The sequence below is a fragment of the Oncorhynchus clarkii genome, chromosome 4 (genome assembly GCF_045791955.1).
Source record: "Oncorhynchus clarkii lewisi isolate Uvic-CL-2024 chromosome 4, UVic_Ocla_1.0, whole genome shotgun sequence".
Taxonomy (NCBI): Eukaryota; Metazoa; Chordata; class Actinopteri; order Salmoniformes; family Salmonidae; genus Oncorhynchus; species Oncorhynchus clarkii.
Genome location: NC_092150.1, coordinates 37,340,401 through 37,359,556, shown reverse-complemented (window position 1 = coordinate 37,359,556; position 19,156 = coordinate 37,340,401). Strand labels below are relative to the sequence as shown.

The 19,156-nt window shown below is 42.0% G+C and overlaps 1 protein-coding gene across 1 annotated transcript in view; it reads right to left on the bottom strand.

Moving 5' to 3' along the window:
- Positions 1-19,156, bottom strand: part of LOC139407683 (pituitary adenylate cyclase-activating polypeptide type I receptor-like) — a 59,516-nt gene that overhangs the window by 23,188 nt on the left and 17,172 nt on the right. The window contains exon 3 of the mRNA XM_071151529.1: positions 5,337-5,441. Coding sequence (XP_071007630.1) covers positions 5,337-5,441 — 105 coding nt within the window. The remainder of the gene's footprint in view (positions 1-5,336; positions 5,442-19,156) is intronic.

The following is a 19,156-nucleotide window of genomic DNA, read 5'->3' as shown; positions in this document are numbered from 1 at the left end:
GCCTCTGGTGTACTTATCGTTGACTGAGTCTGCGGGGGAGGGAATCCAGGGAGTGCTCTGTAGGCTAGCTCCCACTCTTAATTGAGTTATGAGGTCATCGTTCACATTGACAACCCCCGCCCTTTACTCCCACTCACTCTTAAAGTTTAAGTCCAAGCTCAAGTTTCACTGAGATAATGCTTCAAGGGGTTTTTCCCTTTCTCTTGTTCTTTACATTTTTATTTTTTATATTTATCTCCCTCTCTCACAAGCACACACACTCTCCGTCTTTTGCTCTTCCTGTCATTGAGAAGTACAAGCCATATACACAAACCTCCACACCAAAAAACACAGAATATTTCCCTAAACTTACCCATTAATGTTGGTTAACACATATCAAACAGACTACATATTTCCCTGCCTTCACACATACATTTTGGTCAACACACACATACTTCCACAGAGTGTGTTTCTGACTCCATGGAGACGTTCTTAGTGTAGTCGTTTTAAGAACATAAAACACACGCACAGTGATGAATGTATCATGTTTAAACACCTTATCCAATGTCAACCATTTTACGAGCCATGAGAGAGGCCATAACAGTGTTTGTTTTCTTTGGTGTACACTCCTAGAATTAGTGGTCACTCAAGGAACCCTGGAAATCCTCAAGGAACCCCTGCAGTCAATGGATTCATATTGGCATCTTTGGTTAGTTGTGGCATTCTTTGAGAAACCTTTAACATTTCGATGTAGCAAAAGGTTCTTAGAGGAACACTGGACTAGAGGCGTGGCTTAGTAAGGGTGTGGTGTTCAGCTAGATCTTTTTACCTGACCTGTGGGAGTAAATGTCATTCCTGTTCATATGTTCGGTTGCATTTTCATCCCACTGTATGATTGAATGCTATCAGTTTTGTCGTTTTGGTGAGGCTTACAGTGGTGTATGAGTTCCTCAAGTCCCTTTATTACTATATATAATCAGCAATTGTAAAATGCTTTAATATTTAAGGTAAATTGAAATTTTGCCGTGTACAAACTTGACATGATGAGATTTAATCTAACGGGTGGCCAACAAATCTGAAAGCCTGGTCTCCAATAAGCCACACCTTCAATAATATGATAGGCCTCCACCTCTACAGTATAATATTAAAGGTCCTGAACAGTCATTCTGAAAATATTTTGTTCTCTCATTGCTAACTACCAGAAAGTTTGAAAAGAAAGGCTGAGTGGGCGGGAACTTATATTCATGAGCTCACCTTGACTGACAGCCCTTTGAAACGCCTATGTCAAGCTGTGTGTGGTCCTCCCACTATGACTTAGGAAAGCATGCAGTTTATTAGGGAACAGATTCAATAAGTTATGATGAACTTCACAGGGTTTTGAATTTGCAAGGTGATGAGCTTGATGCTCCTTTCCAAAATTCTTATTCTGGTGATATGATGATCGATGCTTGGCTGACGTTTGACAAAAACAAATGATATCCCTCTTATCCATAACAATCTCATAATGTAGGTAGCCTACCCGCACTGTATGATGCTAGCTGTTTGCTAGAGTGCATGTGCCAAGACCAGAGTGGGCACATTTGCTTGACAATGCAACAGTTTTTGTGACAAAACCATCAGTATAGTTGAAAATGCGATGGAAACTCAATTAACCCAAAACAGTCTAAGCCCTGTCTAAGCCGGGGTGGTTCTACTTGTTTTACGAAGGTCATTTAATCATTTTGATTTAGATTATTAAGACCCCTTGAAGTACAAAAAATATCTACAAAAAGTTGTTTCTGAAGTGTCTGTCCTATATCTGAGAGATATAAGATCAGGAAACATTTTTATTTCATGTATTTATTTTACATGTACATTGAACCTCTTATATTTGGGACTCCATATATACTTCCATACATTTATTCAGCTGGTACCGGGGGACTGTCAGAGTCTTATGAGGCCTGTGAGCGTCCTAGAGCAAAACAACTTGTACGTATTTGTGAGAGTCTCACCTTTCCACAGAGGGGTTATATTAGTATGTAGCCCAAACTGTTCAGACACTACTGAAGAAGTTTGTCAGATCGGCTGTCCCGACTTCAGACGAGTCCCAAGACACTTGTGCGCACATCCAGTGCAAAACCCCCCCAGATATCTATAGCTTTCACCCGACGGATTTTGATGGGGATTTTTTTATTATGATAATTAGATTTCCACGGGGTGCGGACATCAACTTTGGGTTAACGTGTATTTAAACTATAAACTACCTGCCCTCCAGGACACCTACAGCACCCGATGTCACAGGAAGGCCAAAAAGATCATCAAGGACAACAACCACCTGAGCCACTGCCTGTTCACCCCGCTACCATCCAGAAGGCAAGTTCAGTACAGGTGAATCAAATCTGGGACCGAGAGACTGAAAAAAGGCTTTTATCTCTAGGCCATCAGACTGTTAAACAGCCATCACTAACACAGAGAAGCTGCTGCCTACATACAGACTTGAAATCATTGGCCACTTTAATAAATGGATCACTAGTCACTTTAATAATGCCACTTTAATAATGTTTACATATCTTGCATTACTCATCTCATATGTGCACGTATACACTGTATTTTTTTAATATATATTTTTTATTTACATTTTACCCTGTTTTCTCCCCAATTTCGTGGTATCCAATTGTTTAGTAGCTACTATCTTGTCTCATCGCTACAACTCCCGTACAGGCTCGGGAGAGACGAAGGTCATGCATCCTCCGATACACAACCCAACCAAGCCGCACTGCTTCTTAACACAGCGCGCATCCAAACCAGCCGCACCAATGTGTCGGAGGAAACACAGAGTCTCTGGTGCACCTGGCAACCTTGGTTAGCGCGCACTGCGCCCGGCCCGCCACAGGAGTCGCTGGTGCGCGATGAGACAAGGTTATCCCTCCCGGTCGCGGCCGGTTACGACAGAGCCTGGGCTCCAGTCTCTGTTGGCACAGCTGGCGCTGCAGTACAGCACCCTTAACCACTGCGCCACCCGGGAGGCTATATACTGTATTTTATACCATCTATTGCATCTTGCCTATGTCGCTCTGTCATTGCTCATCCACATATTTATACTCATATATTCTTATTCCAATCCTTCACTTAGATTTGTGTGTATTAGGTAGTTGTTGTGGAATTGTTAGATTACTTGTTAGATATTGCTGCACTGTCGGAACTAGAAGCACAAGCATTTCGCAACACCCACAATAACATCTGCTAACCTAATGTGTATGTAACCAATCAAATTTGATTTGATCATTTTCCATTGAATTTAACGGCAAAAGTTATTTTTATGTGCAATATGTTATCACGCACAGTCTTTCAACCGTAAAAAGTCAGCTTGATGGAAAAACCTCTGCTGGTAAAATGCGCATTTTGTTTTATACAGATTTTTGAATATTGAAATGAAAATATGTCACAAATTGGATGTATACCTAGCTACAGGTATCAACGATTTTTTTAAACAGATCCTATTTGGCATGTCTTTTGTGACGCAGTTCACAGCAGCACTGACAGATGTGTTGATTTGACAGCTGCGTTGGTGTTAACGACCCCTCCCCTCCTTTGGTTCCATACAGCCTGAAGACCTAGCACCCCAGGACCCTAACTAGCTAATATAAGACACAGATGAAAGGGGAAATACAGTATATAAGTATCTTTGCCACACATTAATAGGGTAAACTGTTAATTGTATTTGCTGACACCCTACAGTCAAATTTTGGCACCAGTAGAGTAGCTATCCAGCTATTTATATCACGCCCCTGTGCAAACATGCCTTCTCCAAGGCGGTACTTATTTAAATTAGGTAATAGAATATCATGTTACCATTGGTGTTATAAAATTAGAGTTAAGGTGATGTCACCTTGTCCCCTTCAAGGGGAATTTCACCCTGGGGAAATCTAGGCTTGTTTTCATAATGTCCGAGGCATTTCTAGGTCAGTGAGATGTGTTTCACACATAATTGACCAGGAGGAAGGCAGGTCTAGGGGAGGTGCGAGATCTGAATTTTTTTTTGTCCTGCTTTGTGGCATTTCACAAAGGCTGTATGTTATCCTGATTGCACTATTTGTTTTGTGCGTGTAGATATGGTTGGACTTGTTCAATATATTAATTGGACATATTTCAGAGATGTTCCTATAGGCGGATGCATTGCTTAAGCTGAACCTTTTGTTTGCAGTCTCTGAAAGACGACAACTCGTGTGGGGTGGGTGCTTTGTGTTCTGGCCCCATCCCTCCCACAAGGTGGGCTATTTTGAAAAGCCTTACACTAACAACACAATCCTTTGGGCAAAACTGAAAGAACTGACCAGACCGCAATGGCTTCAAGTGATTCCTCTCATCAACATGAAATTGACAATGGAGCATTTCTGTATGTTCTATTTTATCAGCTACATGGTGACATTCAACCATACATGTTTCAACCAGAATATAGCAAAGAGGACTTGATAAAAAATGTTGGATTTAGCTAGAAGCTCAGCTACAGCCGATGCCAGCACCAAGAGTGCAGGTGGAATACGTTGGCTAGCTAAGTAAGTTGTTTTTCCTGCAAGCCACCTAGCTAACTTTAGTTTGTCTACTGGAACCCATGTTGTGTATTGCTGGCTAACGTACTGTGTTTTGCTCTACGGGACTCGTCTGAAGTTGGTATCGCTGATGTGCCAACATCTGTCTACAGCGTCCGAACCTTTTGAGCTACAAACCACTATGGAAAGTGGAGACTCTCACGAACATGATGGCGTTCTCCATTTTTCTCTACAACCTCCACGAGTGTCACGGGACTCGTCTGACGGTAACCCGTACAAACCAATGGAAGTATGGAGGTAGTTTTGTGCCAAAGGAGCATAAAGAAATGCTCTGGCGGTTAACTAATACGAGTTTGGGTATGCACCTGTCGAACTGAAGCATGCAGAAGCCTTTATTCGCCAACTGATTCATATCTTTAGTGTTTGCATGCGCTATTAATGACCCAACTAATAGCAACAGTAGAAGCTTTCACCTCTGATCTTTCGATTTACATCAGTGGAATGATCAGGAAACACACACATACTGACATCCTTCCTTACACCTCTTCAGAAGCTACATTGGTTCTGCTTATATAAACTTCTCCCCACTGTGATGTGTGGGTTAAGGCCATGTTTAAAGGTCAATCAATCAATCTATGAAAAGTATTTATAAAGTTATTTTTTACATCAGCAGTTGTCACAAAATGCATATGCCATTACCCAGCCTATAGACCCTAAAGGGTAAGCAGAAGCAGAGGCATATTGTCTAGGGAAAACTGCTCAGGGACAAATCGCTCAAAGATCAAAGGATAGTGTCAAAGTTAAAGGTGAAAGGTTGGACATCATTACCTTTGTTGGCGAAGAGCTGGGAGATGTCTGAGCAAGACACATTGACAATCTGGCCCACATCAGCCCGGTACCAGCACCTGACCTCATCCCACTCCGTACGACACCCTGAGAAACGCACACAGAGGCATGCATGCACACACACACGCACCCACACAGAAAGAATGGATGTTAGCACCTCACTTCATCCCACTCAATACGACACCCTGAGAGACACACACGCATGCATGCATGCACGCACGCATAATGCACACACAGGAGGAAGGAGGAAAGGATATGAACACAGTTTGTCACTTCCTGTCAGCAAGCTGTAGAACGGACAGCAGATTTTTGCCGGGTTTGATGGGTCCACTGTAAACTCTAACAATCAAATCAAATCAAATGTTTTGTCACATGCGCCAAATACAACAGGTGTAGACCTTACAGTGAAATGCTTACTTAGGAGCCCTTAACCAACAATGCTTTAAGAAGTGAAGAAAAAAACTGTGTTAAGTAAAAAATAGACAAAAAAAAAACATTTAAAATAACAAAAAGCAGTAAAATAACAATAGCTATAGGGAGGCTATATACAGGGGGTACCAGTACAGAGTCAATATGTGGGGGCACCGGTTAGTCGGGGTAATTGAGGTAATATGCACATGCAGACAGAGTTAAAGTGACCATGGATAGATAATAAACAGAGAGTAGCAGCAGCGTAAAAGAGGGGTCTGGGTAGCACTTTGATTAGCTGTTCAGGAGTCTTATGGCTTGGGGGTAGAAGCTGTTAATAAGAAGCCTTTTGGACCTAGACTTGGTGCTCCGGTACCACTTGCCGTAGCAGAGAGTGGTTGGAATTGGACAATTTTTAGGGTCTCCCTCTGACACCGCCTGTTATAGAGGTCCTGAATGGCAGGAAGCTTGTCCCAAACAATTTACTGGGCCATACGCACTACGCTCTGTAGTGCCTTGCGGTCTGAGGCCGAGCAGTTTCCATACCAGGTGGTGATGCAACCAGTAGATCAGAATGAAGATCACAGTGGGACTGGAGGAACAGGGAAAGTAAGGACAGTGTGTAATCATAACCAACTCTTGGCCATGAGACACAAAGTCCCTTTTAATAACAGAACACTAATATCATGTGTGCATATGGGTCTTTCTATACATAAATGGGGCCAATGTGTGACATTGGGATAAACATTTCAAAATGGTTTGAAAAAAAAACAAATAATAATAATTAAATGCAGTTCTTCATGTGTACTTAAAGAAATAAAAGTGAATATATGCAAATTAGCCCATAGCTCCACCTGTGCAACAACATAGACCTAGGATTATACATCCTTTAAGCAGGGTTCATACAGACATTGGCAAGTCAAATTCAAGGACTTTCAGGGACTTTTTCAAGCACTTAATTGTAATTTTCAAGGACCTCAATGTAATACAATTGTATAATTTATATAATTGTACATATAGGGCCTAATATACTGTAGAACCCACCTCCCCAAAAGGCATGCATGAAGTGTACCACTTCACCACTTTAAGAATAATGCATTTTTTAAGCCTTGATGTTGAAATTATTTTTACATTCTAAAATATGTGCAAATAATGTGGATATTGCCTGACTAAATACATAGATGGGATGCATGCATGGAGATATTTCTGTAATCTACAGTATTTGGCCAACACAGGCACACATAATAAAGACCATGAATAGCTGTATCATTAATCTCACCATCATTGTTTTTATTATGAGAAAGTGACCAAAAACCAGGTTCCTTTTTTAATGGAAGGATTTGTTTGGAAAGCCAAGTTGAAGCCAACATTAGATGTTATCGTCCTCATAATAACCACACATGGTTTTTACTGCAGCAGAGTAGCACAACCCCCTTCAATTGAAATGGTGGCAAACAAATGAAAGTGGCCACATCTCTTGCAAAAACGGATAAAAAAAACATAATCACAAATAATTATAAGGGAGCTGGAGAACTTATGAATTGGTGCATTTTATTGAATATAGTTATGATTCCCCCTTATATTTTAATGTAATGACGTGAACAAATTGGCAGATTATTATCAATGACTTATCAACAGCTGTTACAAGTTGTCCAGTGTAGGAAATCCTCACTGGTATCCTAGTTTATAGAAAGACCCATATGCATGAGACAGAAGAGAGAGAGAGAGAGAGAGAGAGAGAGATGTGCATCAAATCAAATGTTATTAGTCGGATTCGCGGAATACAACATCTGTAGACTTTCTGAAAAACGTTGAGTTAAAAGGAAGACAAATATTTGCTAAATAAAAAAGGAGATAGTAACACAATAAAAAAACAATGAGGCTATTTACAAGGAGTACCAGTACTGAGTCAATGTGCAAGGTACAAGGTACAGTACAGTAGTTGAGGTAATTAAAGTAATACAGTACGCATATGTGGGTAAGGGTAAAAGTGATTAGGCAATCAGGATATATAATAAACAGAGTAGCAACAGCGTACATGAAGTGTGAACGTGGGAGGCGTCAATATAAGATCCGAATGCGTGCCCATGGAACATTCTCCTCGGAACTTGATGAACTGACACAGGAACTGACACAACTCAAATCTGAACCACCTACAGGGTCACAGTGACTCTATAGGTTAGAGTAATGAGTACAAAATAACTTTAAGTAACTGTACTTTAAGTAACTGTACTATATATTAAGTGCAACAGGTTTTATCAGCACGTTAGGGTTTACAGTGCACCTGATCTGGTTTGAGAGAGTGGTGGAATTAGATTGGTAAATAAGCTGAGTGTACAGATATAGGATCTTCATTTGAGCCAGTTTGCTACAGCAAGAAAATAATATTCCATCACCAGGATATGTGAATAATTTTGTGAATTATTAATTAATGGATACATTTTTCGTAAGAGAAAATCAAGTCTGAAATTTAGAAGTGGAAATTACAAACCTCAGAAACCTTTTTAAACTTCAAATACACTACAAGTAAAAAATGTCCTGCGTTGCAGGGTGATCCAATTAAGATCTTACATCTGTATGTTCTTTTATTTCCCCTTTCCACAGGTTTCAATCTTTCCTTCTCTCACTCCTCTCTGGCATGCACTTTTCCCCTCAGGCTTTACTTCCAGATGTTTAGTGGTTACATTTGTTTTCCATTTCTCCATGTGTCATACACAGATACCTCTCGTTTTGGTTGTAATGCTGTTTACAATATTGTTCAGTCTGGATTACTATACTGTATTTCTACACTTAAGGCATTCCAGAAATGACATTATTTGTTGTGAACATCTGGCCAATAGGGAAGAAAGAAAGAAATTAAGAGGGGGGCAAGATACTGTATGTATCTAGAAGATGTTCAATAAAAAATCTTGTTTGCAACTGGACTAGTGATTACACTCTAGATCAGCTAGATGCAGGCAAGAGTGTAATATTTAATGTGTCACTATCTGTCAGTCTGTCACCTCAAATCTTTCTCTCAACCTGTGTGCACCTGCATTGTAAACTTTCTTTAAATCATAGGCTAGGTTGTAGCAACCTCATGATGAGTACAGGGAAAAGCATCATGTAGTAGCTTAAACCTGTCGATGTTACATTAAGCTGGGTGAATATAATATGAATGACAGTATGCTGTAATAGAAATAAGGTTATGTTCATAAAATAAAGTATCATCTTCCCTCACCTTAAACAGCACTGACCGCCATTGGTGCGTATGTAGTGTATGTGAATGTGTGTGGGTTTTGTGTGTGTGCATGAGTGAGTGTTTTATATGGTGTATATATACAGTGCATTCGGAAAGTATTCAGACCCCTTGACATTTTGTTAGGTTACAGCCTAAAAATGTTACATATTTGTAAAGGGTTATATAGTGGTGGAGAGAAGGGTGTGTTTCATAGTTTACAACCAACGTCTGTTCACTTGGGCAGGGCCACTGAGTGAGCAGAGTTTTTACTCTATGAAAACCATTCTCTCATTTAGAAGCTAAAATTAATTTAATCTTTTCACAAATAGTTCCATATTTAAACATTTAAATTGCACACCAATTCCATGTGAATCTAATAACTAGAATGTGTAGACTTTCCAAGATACAGTTTATGTCATCCTATCATCAGTAATAATGTCTCAGATGACAAGTGATCTGACATCATATTCTTTAAGTACCAACGCATATTTTCAACTGGTTGGATTACCGAAACATGGTTCTAGTCCCCAACATTTTGATGTTTTCAGACTCTCTCTATGTTAACAGAGGGCATTCCAAGAGACACTCTGTAGAGGAAAGGGGGAAATACATTTATGGGGGTAAACCTCACCAACAGGGCAACGTCATGACACTTGTCAACTGTGGGACCTTATATAGACAGATATGTGCCTTTATAAATCATGTCCAATCAATTGAATTTATCACAGGTGGACTCAATCAAGTTGTAGAAACATCTCAAGGATGATCATTGGAAGCAGGATGCACCTGGGCTCTATTTCGAGTCTTATAGCAAAGGGTCTCAATATAGTTATGTAAATAAGGTATTTATGTTATTTCTGTTTTATAAATTTGCAAAAATCAAATCTGTTTTCAAAAAACGTTTTTCGCTTGTCATTATGGGGTGTCGTGTGTAGATTGAGGAAACATTTGTATTTAATCCAAATTGACTTTAAAGCTGGTATGTAAAATATGTTTTAAATGGTTGATTACAGTTGTTTACAGTTTACGTACACCTTAGCCAAATACATTACAACTCAGTTTATCACAATTCCTGACATTTAGTCCTAGTAAAGAATCCTTGTCTTAGGTCAGTTAGGATCACCACTTTATTTAAGAATGTAAAATGTCAGAATAATAGCAGAGGGAATGATTTATTTCAGCTTTTATTTATTTCATCACATTCCCAATGGGTCAGAAGTTTACATACACTCAATTAATACTTGGTAGCATTGCCTTTGAATTGTTTAACTTGGGTCAAATGTTTCAGGTAGCCTTCCACAAGCTTCCCACAATAAGTTGGGTGAATTTTGGCCCATTCCTCCTGACGGAGCTGGTGAAACTGAGTCAGGTTTGTAGGCCTCCTTGCTCGCACACGCTTTTTCAGTTCTGCCCACAAATGTTCTATAGGATTGATGCACCTGTACTGACCTCGCCTTCTGGATGATAGTGGTGTGAACAGGCAGAGGCTCGGGTGGTTGTTGTCCTTGATGATCTTTTTGGCCTTCCTGTGACATTGGGTGGTGCAGGTGTCCTGGAGGGCAGGTAGTTTGCCACCGGTGATGCCTTGTGCAGACCTCACTACACTCTGGAGAGCCTTACGGTTATGGGCGGAGGAGCAGTTGCCGTACCAGGCGGTGATACAGTCCGCCAGGATGCTCTTGATTGTGCATCTGTAAAAGTTTTTGTGTTTTTGGTGACAAGCCGAATTTCTTCAGCCTCCTGAGGTTGAAGAGGCGCTGCTGCGCCTTCTTCACCACACTATCTGTGTGGGTGGACCATTTCAGTCTGTCCGTGATGTGTACGCCGAGGAACTTAAAACTTTCTACCCTCTCCACTACTGTCCCGTCGATGTGGATAGGGGGGTGCTCCCTCTGCTGTTTCCTGAAGTCTACTATAATCTCTCTTGTTTTGTTGACGTTGAGTGTGAGGTTATTTTAATTCCACCACACTCCGAGGGCCCTAACCTCCTCCCTGTAGGCCGTCTCGTCGTTGTTGGTCATCAAGCCTACCACTGTAGTGTCGTCTGCAAACTTGATGATTGAGTTGGAGGCGTGCATGGCCACACAGTCGTGGGTGAACAGGGAGTACAGGAGAGAGCTGAGAACGCACCCTTGTGGGGCCCCAGTGTTGAGGATCAGCGGGGTGGAGATGTTGTTACCCGTCAGGAAGTCCAGGACTTAGTTGCACAGGGCGGGGTCGAGACCCAGGGTCAAGACCCAAGCTTAATGACGAGTTTGGAGGGTACTATGATGTTAAATGCTGAGCTGTAGTCGATGAACAGCATTCTTACATAAGTCTTGTCCAGATAGGTTAGGGCAGTGTGCAGTGTGATTGGGTCGTCTGTGGACCTGTTGGGGCGGTAAGCAAATTGGAGTGGGTCTATGGTGTCGGGTAGGGTGGAGGTGATATGGTCCTTGACTTGTCTCTCAAAGCACTTCATGATGACAGAAGTGAGTGCTACGGGGCGGTAGTCATTTAGCTCAGTTACCTTTGCCTTCTTGGGAACAGGAACAATCTTGAAGCATGTGGGGACAGCAGACTGGGATAGGGATTGATTGAATATGTCCATGAACACACCAGCCAGCTGGTCTGCGCATGCTCTGAGGATGTGGCTGGGGATGCCTTCTGGGCCTGCAGCCTTGCAAGGGTTGACACGTTTAAATGTTTTGCTCACCTCGGCTGCAGTGAAGGAGACCCCGCAGGTTTTGGTAGCGGGCCATATCAGTGGCACTGTAGTGTCTTCAAAGCGAGCAAAGTCTGTCTGGGAGCAAGACATCCTGGTCCGCAATGGAGCTGGTTTTCTTCTATAGTCCGTGATTGACTGTAGACTCTGCCACATACCTCTCGTGTCTGAGCCGTTGAATTGCGACTCTACTTTGTCTCTATACTGACGCTTAGCTTGTTTGATTGCCTTGCGGAGGGAATAGCTACACTGTTTGTATTTGGTCATGTTTCCGGTCACCTTGCCCTTATTAAAAGCAGTGGTTCGCGCTTTCAGTTTTGTGCGAATGCTGCCATCAATCCACGGTTTCTGGTTTGGGAATGTTTTAATAGTTGCTGTGGGTACGACATCGCCGATGCACTTGCTAATAAACCCGCTCACCGAATCAGCATATTCGTCAATGTTGTTGTTTGGGAACATATCCCAGTCTACGTGATCGAAGCAATCTTGAATCGTGGAATCAGATTGGTTGGACCAGCGTTGAACAGACCTGAGTGTGGGAGCTTTCTGTTTTAGTCTCTGTCTATATGCAGGGAGCAACAAAATGGAGTCGTGGTCAGCTTTACCGAATGGAGGGCGTGGAAGGGCCTTATATGCATCACGGAAGTTAGAATTACAATAATCTAGGGTTTTACCAGCCCTGGTTGCACAATCGATATGCTGATAGAATTTTTTTTCCAGATTAGCCTTGTTAAAACCCCCAGCTACAATAAATGCAGCCTCAGGATATGTGGTTTCCAGTTTACATAGAGTCAAATGGGGGGGGGGGGGGGGTATATGCGGCTGTTCAATGTAACATCGATAGGTTTAGGCTACTATGATATTTGAATTTTCCCTATAGCCATCATGAGGTTGCTACGAACTAGCCTATGAATGAAAGTTTACAACGTAGGTGCACATAGCTCGAGAGAAAGATTTGAGGTGAAAGATAAGTGACACATGTACAGATGTTTTGCTTGAATGCTACACATTCAATACCGCCTTGCACACTCTTGCCTGCATCTAGCTGATCTAGTGTGCAATCATTATTTCAACAGTTGCAAACGAGAGTTTCTATTATACAAATTCAGGTTTGTTTATCCCCGTTTCGTTACGTTTTTTTCCGTTTAAGAAACGTTTTTCAACATAATCAGCAGAATTAATACACCCCTGATCACACACAAACAGTTCACTTTCATAGCCACATACAAACAGCTCATTGTATTCCTTCTCGCATCTACAAGCTCTCCTCCACTCACCTTTTCCCTTCACTTGTAGACTTCAATGCACAACACAGTTGTGACCAGATAAAAAAAACTTTCCAAGCAAAGCCTTCATATCATAACCACTAACCTCAAAACACAGCCTACATCATTGTCACCATATTAGCTAAAGTAACATCATAGTCAACATAGCTAATAGAACTAATGCGTTAGTAAACCCGCTACAATCATGCAGTACAGTGTACAGTCAGTAAGCAATTTAGCAGTTAATTAGTAAAACCCAAAACATACCTTGACTTGGAAGAGTTCCAGTGTTGGATAGTCATAACCAGCTAGCTAACATAGCATCCCTCGGTTTGCGCCGGCTGTTTGTATAAACTAGACTAGCTACCTGCATTCGCTAGCAAAGTAAGTGAAAGTGGAAAAAATGACAACAAACCGCTCTCTTTCTGTGTTTCTCTCTCTCTCTTGCATCTCCTTCATGTTTGAATAAATTAATTTGTCAAAACTGTTCAACTATAATCTTGCTCTCGCTTTGAGTCAACTACTCACCACATTTTATGCACTGCAGTGCTAGCTAGCTGTAGGTTATGCATTCAGTATTAGACCCCATTCTATGATCCTTTGATTGGGTGGACAACATGTCAGTTCATGATGCAAGTGCTCTGATAGGTTGGAGAACATCCTCCGGAAGTTGTCATAATTACTGTGTACTGTAAGTCTATGGAAGGGGGTGAGAACCACGAGCGTCCTAGGTTTTGTATTGAAGTCAAAACACCCAGAGGAGGACAAAGTTAGCTGACCTCCGACAGAATGCTGTCAAGGCTACTGTAGACCTTCATTGCAAAACAGGGTGTATAAACTCAACATGTAAAGTGTTGGTCCCATGTTTCATGAGCTGAAATAAAAGATCCCAGAAATGTTCCATACGCACAAAGCTTATTTCTCTAAAACGTTATGGACAAATTTGTTTACATCCCTGTTAGTGAGCATTTCTCCTTTGCCAAGACAATCCATCCATCTGACAGGTGTGGCGTATCAAGAAGCAAGATCATTACACAGTAGCACCTTGTGCTGGGTACAATAAAAGGCCACTCTAAAATGTTCATATTTTGTCACACAACACAATGCAACAGATGTTGAGGGAGCGTGCAATTGGCATTCTGACTGCAGGAATGTCCACCAGAGCTGTTGCCAGATAATTTAATGTGATTTTCTCTACCATAAGCTGCCTCTAATGTAATTTTAGAGAACTTGGCAGTACGTTCAACCAGCCTCACAACCGCAGACCACATGTAACCACACCAGCCCAGGACCTCCACATCCAGCTTCCTCAATTGTGGGATGGTCGGAGACCAGCCACCCGGACAGGTGATGAAACTCATTCTGATTGGCTGGGTCTGGCTCCCCAGTGGGTGGGTCTATGCCCTCCCAGGCCCACCCATGGCTGCGCCCCTGCCCAGTCATGTGAAATCCCTTGATTAGGGCTAATTTATTTTAATTGACTGATTTCCTTATATGAACTGTACCTCAGTAAAATTGTTTCAATTGTTGCATGTTGTGTTTATATTATTGATCAGTATATTTGTATCTAAATAATGGTTGAGCACTCCTTCACACACACTGTAGAAGGCTTACACCAAGGTTTCCCAAATTCAGTCCTCTGAACCCCAAGGGGTGCACATTTTGGTTTTTGACCTAGCACTACAAAGCTGATCTTTTTTTGTGTGTGTGTGTTAGGGCAAAAAAACAACTCAGTCCTTGGGGTTCCGTAGGCCGAGTTTGGCTTAGACTGAAATAAATATATTTCACCATGCGCCTCCAAACAAGAAAAGAAACACAGTAAAAGTCACAAAATGAACATTTTGGAGTTTGTCTGTTTTGTGTGTGAACTGCCCTCTTTTTGACTGAATCATTTTTGATTTTAACGCACCAATCTAACATGTTTTCTATGTTGGTTGATCTCAATGTTACCATCTTTCATCCCTACTCTAGAGGAGATATGGGCGCACTTAGGATGCCCATAGACACACACACACACCTGGATGAGGGGATATGGGCACACTTAGGATGCCCATAGACACACACACACCTGGATGAGGGGATATGGGCACACTTAGGATGCCCATAGACACACACACACACCTGGATGAGGGGATATGGGCACACTTAGGATGCCCACAGACACACACACACCTGGATGAGGGGATATGGGGGCACTTAGGAGGCCCAGGACCAGTAGGAGCTCAGGCTTCATCTCCCCTTGGGCGTCTGTAATGGTGTCAGCCAGGATGAAGACACACACACAGTAAACTGTCGTCGGCACTTCAGATTTTCTCACCTACCCCAGTTATAACTAACCCGATTCAGCTTATAAACTAACTCATTATTAGAATCAGGTGCGCTAGATTAGGGTTGAACTGAAAATCTACAGGATGGTAGGACTCCAAGAACAGGGTTGAAGAGCCCTGACAGACAAACAGACCTGACAGATAAGCTACCTTTCATGTTCACCTTTTCCAAGGCGGCTGTCAAAGGAAACTGGAGGAATTTGATGACCTTTAGACGTTATCATATGTCTCACAAAGCTCTCTATAAAAATGGATTATTTTGAAACACAAACGGGTCACTATAGAGAAACAGACTTACAAAGAATCAAATTTAACTCTTAAATGTAATAGTAATGCTAGTAATGCTAGTTATTAGTAATAATAACTAGTAATAGTCCAAGAAAGGTTAACATCTCACCTTTCTGGTAAAATTAGTTGTAAATTGCAGAGGTGTAGTCACATTTGAGGACACAAGCTCAAGTACACAGTACAAATATGATAAAAATATGTAATATTTTATATGACGTATTTCCTTTTTAACAAAACTGTATGAATAAGGCTTGAAGTGACATTTTTGTCTAAATATAGTATTTATAAAATTACTAAGTATAAGATTTCACCTTCCTTATAATTGTAAAATACATATTTGTTTATTTATTGTTAGAGAAAATGTGCATATTTTCTAAACGTCTCTCTTGATCAAAACTTCTGCCCCGATCGCTGTGAACGTCTCACAGAGATCTAGCTTGGCTTCCTGAAATCTCATTAATCTTGTCCGTCTTTAACAAAGAGAAAGTGTTGTTTTGTTTAAAATCTGTGAAATATTTTAAATTACTGGCAATAAATCAATCTCTATATGTGCTACAGTAATAAAACCACTCTCTCCTGCTGCATTATGATGTATTGATTCCAGGCATATTTGCTTTTAGTGGCTGTGATATAAGGTTCAGCCATGAGTTTATGGACAGTCGGAAGAGCGAATTAAATGATAAGATTGACATCCCAGCTTCAAGTGGTGTCAGATTTCATATCCTGCTTCACACAGGTAACAGACCAGGGTTGGGTAGGTTACTTTCTAAATGTAATCCGTTATAGTTACTAGTTACTAGTCCATTTTTTAAAATTAGTAACGTAACTTTTGGATTACCCAAACTCAGTAATGTAATCTGATTATATTCAGTTACTTTTAGATTGCTTTCCCCTTAAGAGACAGTAGAAGAACACAAACATGAATGTTACCAATTGAGCGACATCTATTACAAGATAAATCAATATCAAAATTGACATATGGATGCTACGTTTTACTTCAAGGGTTGGTTATGTAGGCTTCTTCTAACCCATCGCTTTCAACTACATATAATAATACAATGCAGCTGTTTAAAGGGAAAATACACAGATGAGACAATAACAAAACAGCCACCCCGCCTCTGTTTTGGTAAAAAGCTGAGGGATGGGCCTGGAGAAATGTAACCACTCTCAGATTACAGTTTTTCACAATCGCTTACACACTAAAAGTGGTACTTGAGGCACACTCAGTGAAACCATTAACTCATGTCCTGATCTTCAAACCAAGTCTGCAAAACTGCAAGCACATTATCTGCTTTACACTCAGTTTGCAAGTGTAAAACACACTTTTGCAAAACACTAAACACAGTTCTCTACATTAGACACATCATTCAAAACTAACAGGTCTTGTGTTTCGTTTGGAAAACACTGCCATTCCAAATGCCACACTCATTTACAGATTACCTACACCCAGTGCTGACGTGTGACAACACCTAGCTAATTTCTTCACTTAGAAATCAGAGCTTGAGCACTATAAATAGGCAACAATGGAAGCCAATTTTGAAGAGAGAGTTAGAGGAAGAGGAGTGAGAGTAAGAAGGGGACGAGGGCAAGGACAAACCTATTTATTTATCTTCTACTGTATTTTTTATTTTTTTACTCTGGCAGCTCCGGACAGGAGGGAGACTCTGGCAGCTCCGGACAGGAGGGAGACTCTGGCAGCTCCGGACAGGAGGGAGACTCTGGCAGCTCCGGACAGGAGGGAGACTCTGGCAGATTCGGACAGGAGGGAGACTCTGGCAGACACAGGACTCACCGGGCTTCGGAGACGCACAGGAGACCTGGCTCTGGGAGCAGTCACAGGACTCACCGGGCTGGGGAGACATCCAGGAGGCCTCTTCCTTGGCCGAGGCACCGGATACACTGGGCCATGGAGGCGCACTGGTGGTCTCGAGCGCAGAGGTGGCCCCACCCGTTCTGGCTGGATGCCAGCTTACACCCGGCAAATGCGGGACGCTGGCACCGAGCACACCGGCCTGTGAATGCTCCGCCTCGACACCGTGAACATCACCCCATAGCACGGGGCCTGATCAGTCCCATGCTCTCCACGGTAAGCACGGGGAGTTGGCTCAGGTCTGCTTCCTGACTCTGCCACACTCCCCGTGTGCCCCCCCCAAAATTATTTGGGGCTGCCTCTCGGGCTTCCTTGCCAGCCGTGTTCCCACATACCGCTGGTTCCTTTCTCTGACTGCCTCTGCTCTCCTAGCTGCCTCCACCTGTTCCCATGGAAGGTGATCACTTCCCGCCAGGATCTCCTCCCATGTGTAGACTCCCTTGCCGTCCAGAACGTCGTCCCATGTCCAGGAGTCCACCTTACCATGCTGCTTGGTCCGTTGGTGGTGGGAAGTTCTGTCACAGCTGGCTGAAGGACTGGACCAAGGTGCAGCATGGTAAGCGTACATTTTCTCTTTATTAAAAATGACACCGACAAAACAAAGAACAAAGCCAAACCGTGAAGCTTTGGGCTATGTGCCCTGAACAAAGTCAAAGTTAACTTCCCACAAAACAGGTGGGGGAAAAGGGTACCTAAGTATGGTTCTCAATCAGAGACAATGATAGACAGCTGCCTCTGATTGAGAACCACACAACGGCCAAACACATAGAAATAGAAAATCAAAGAACATAGACTACCCACCCAAATCACACACTGACCAAACCAAAATTGAGACATAAAACGCTCTCTACGTTCAGGGCGGGACAGCTGTGATGGTTGTGAAGAACCATCCTGTTCTTTACCTCTCTGACATGTTTCCTTTTATGCCATGAAATACACAGTCATGACGTTGCACTCTTTGGGTACAGCGAGTTTAATGAAGGAAAACTCCAAAGGGAGTTGGAGTTAACTAAATCATAGGTCTGCCCCATGAGCACATACATTGATCTGGCGTCGTGGGACAGCCCCTTTCTGTTCTTACGAATATAACCCCCACCTTGGGAATTTATCTTCAGACCATGCTTCTCTCAATTGCGAGAGGGCTAAGGTTTGAGTAGAGACCAGCTTACCTCGATAACCACGAGAGGGCTAAGGTTTCAGACGATTGCTGAATTCTTAACCATACCACGTGGTTAAACTCTGAGACTATCGAACAGACAGAATAAGAACCGATCTTTGATACTAATTACTATTCTGCAGCTAGGAATTCAGTATCATTGAACGCGAAGACCCTCAACCGCTGAAACATCTATTCTATAACAACATTGCTGAATGTTACTCTGAACTATCCATTCTAACCACGGCAGAGAGTGAGAGGGTGGACAAACTCTCCAACAGAAACAAACTTTCCAACAGAGACCACGACGACACACTGAGCGTAAATATATATATTGATTGCAATTATTCCCGAATGAGTGAGCGTTCATGTGCAAAGGGTTAGCATTTCAATTGTTATAATTATCAACATTGTAGTGTCTTTTTTGTCCACCAAGCCGCGATACCGGTTTAAAATCAAATCAAATCAAATCAAATCAAATTTTTATTTGTCACATACACATGGTTAGCAGATGTTAATGCGAGTGTAGCGAAATGCTTGTGCTTCTAGTTCCGACAATGCAGT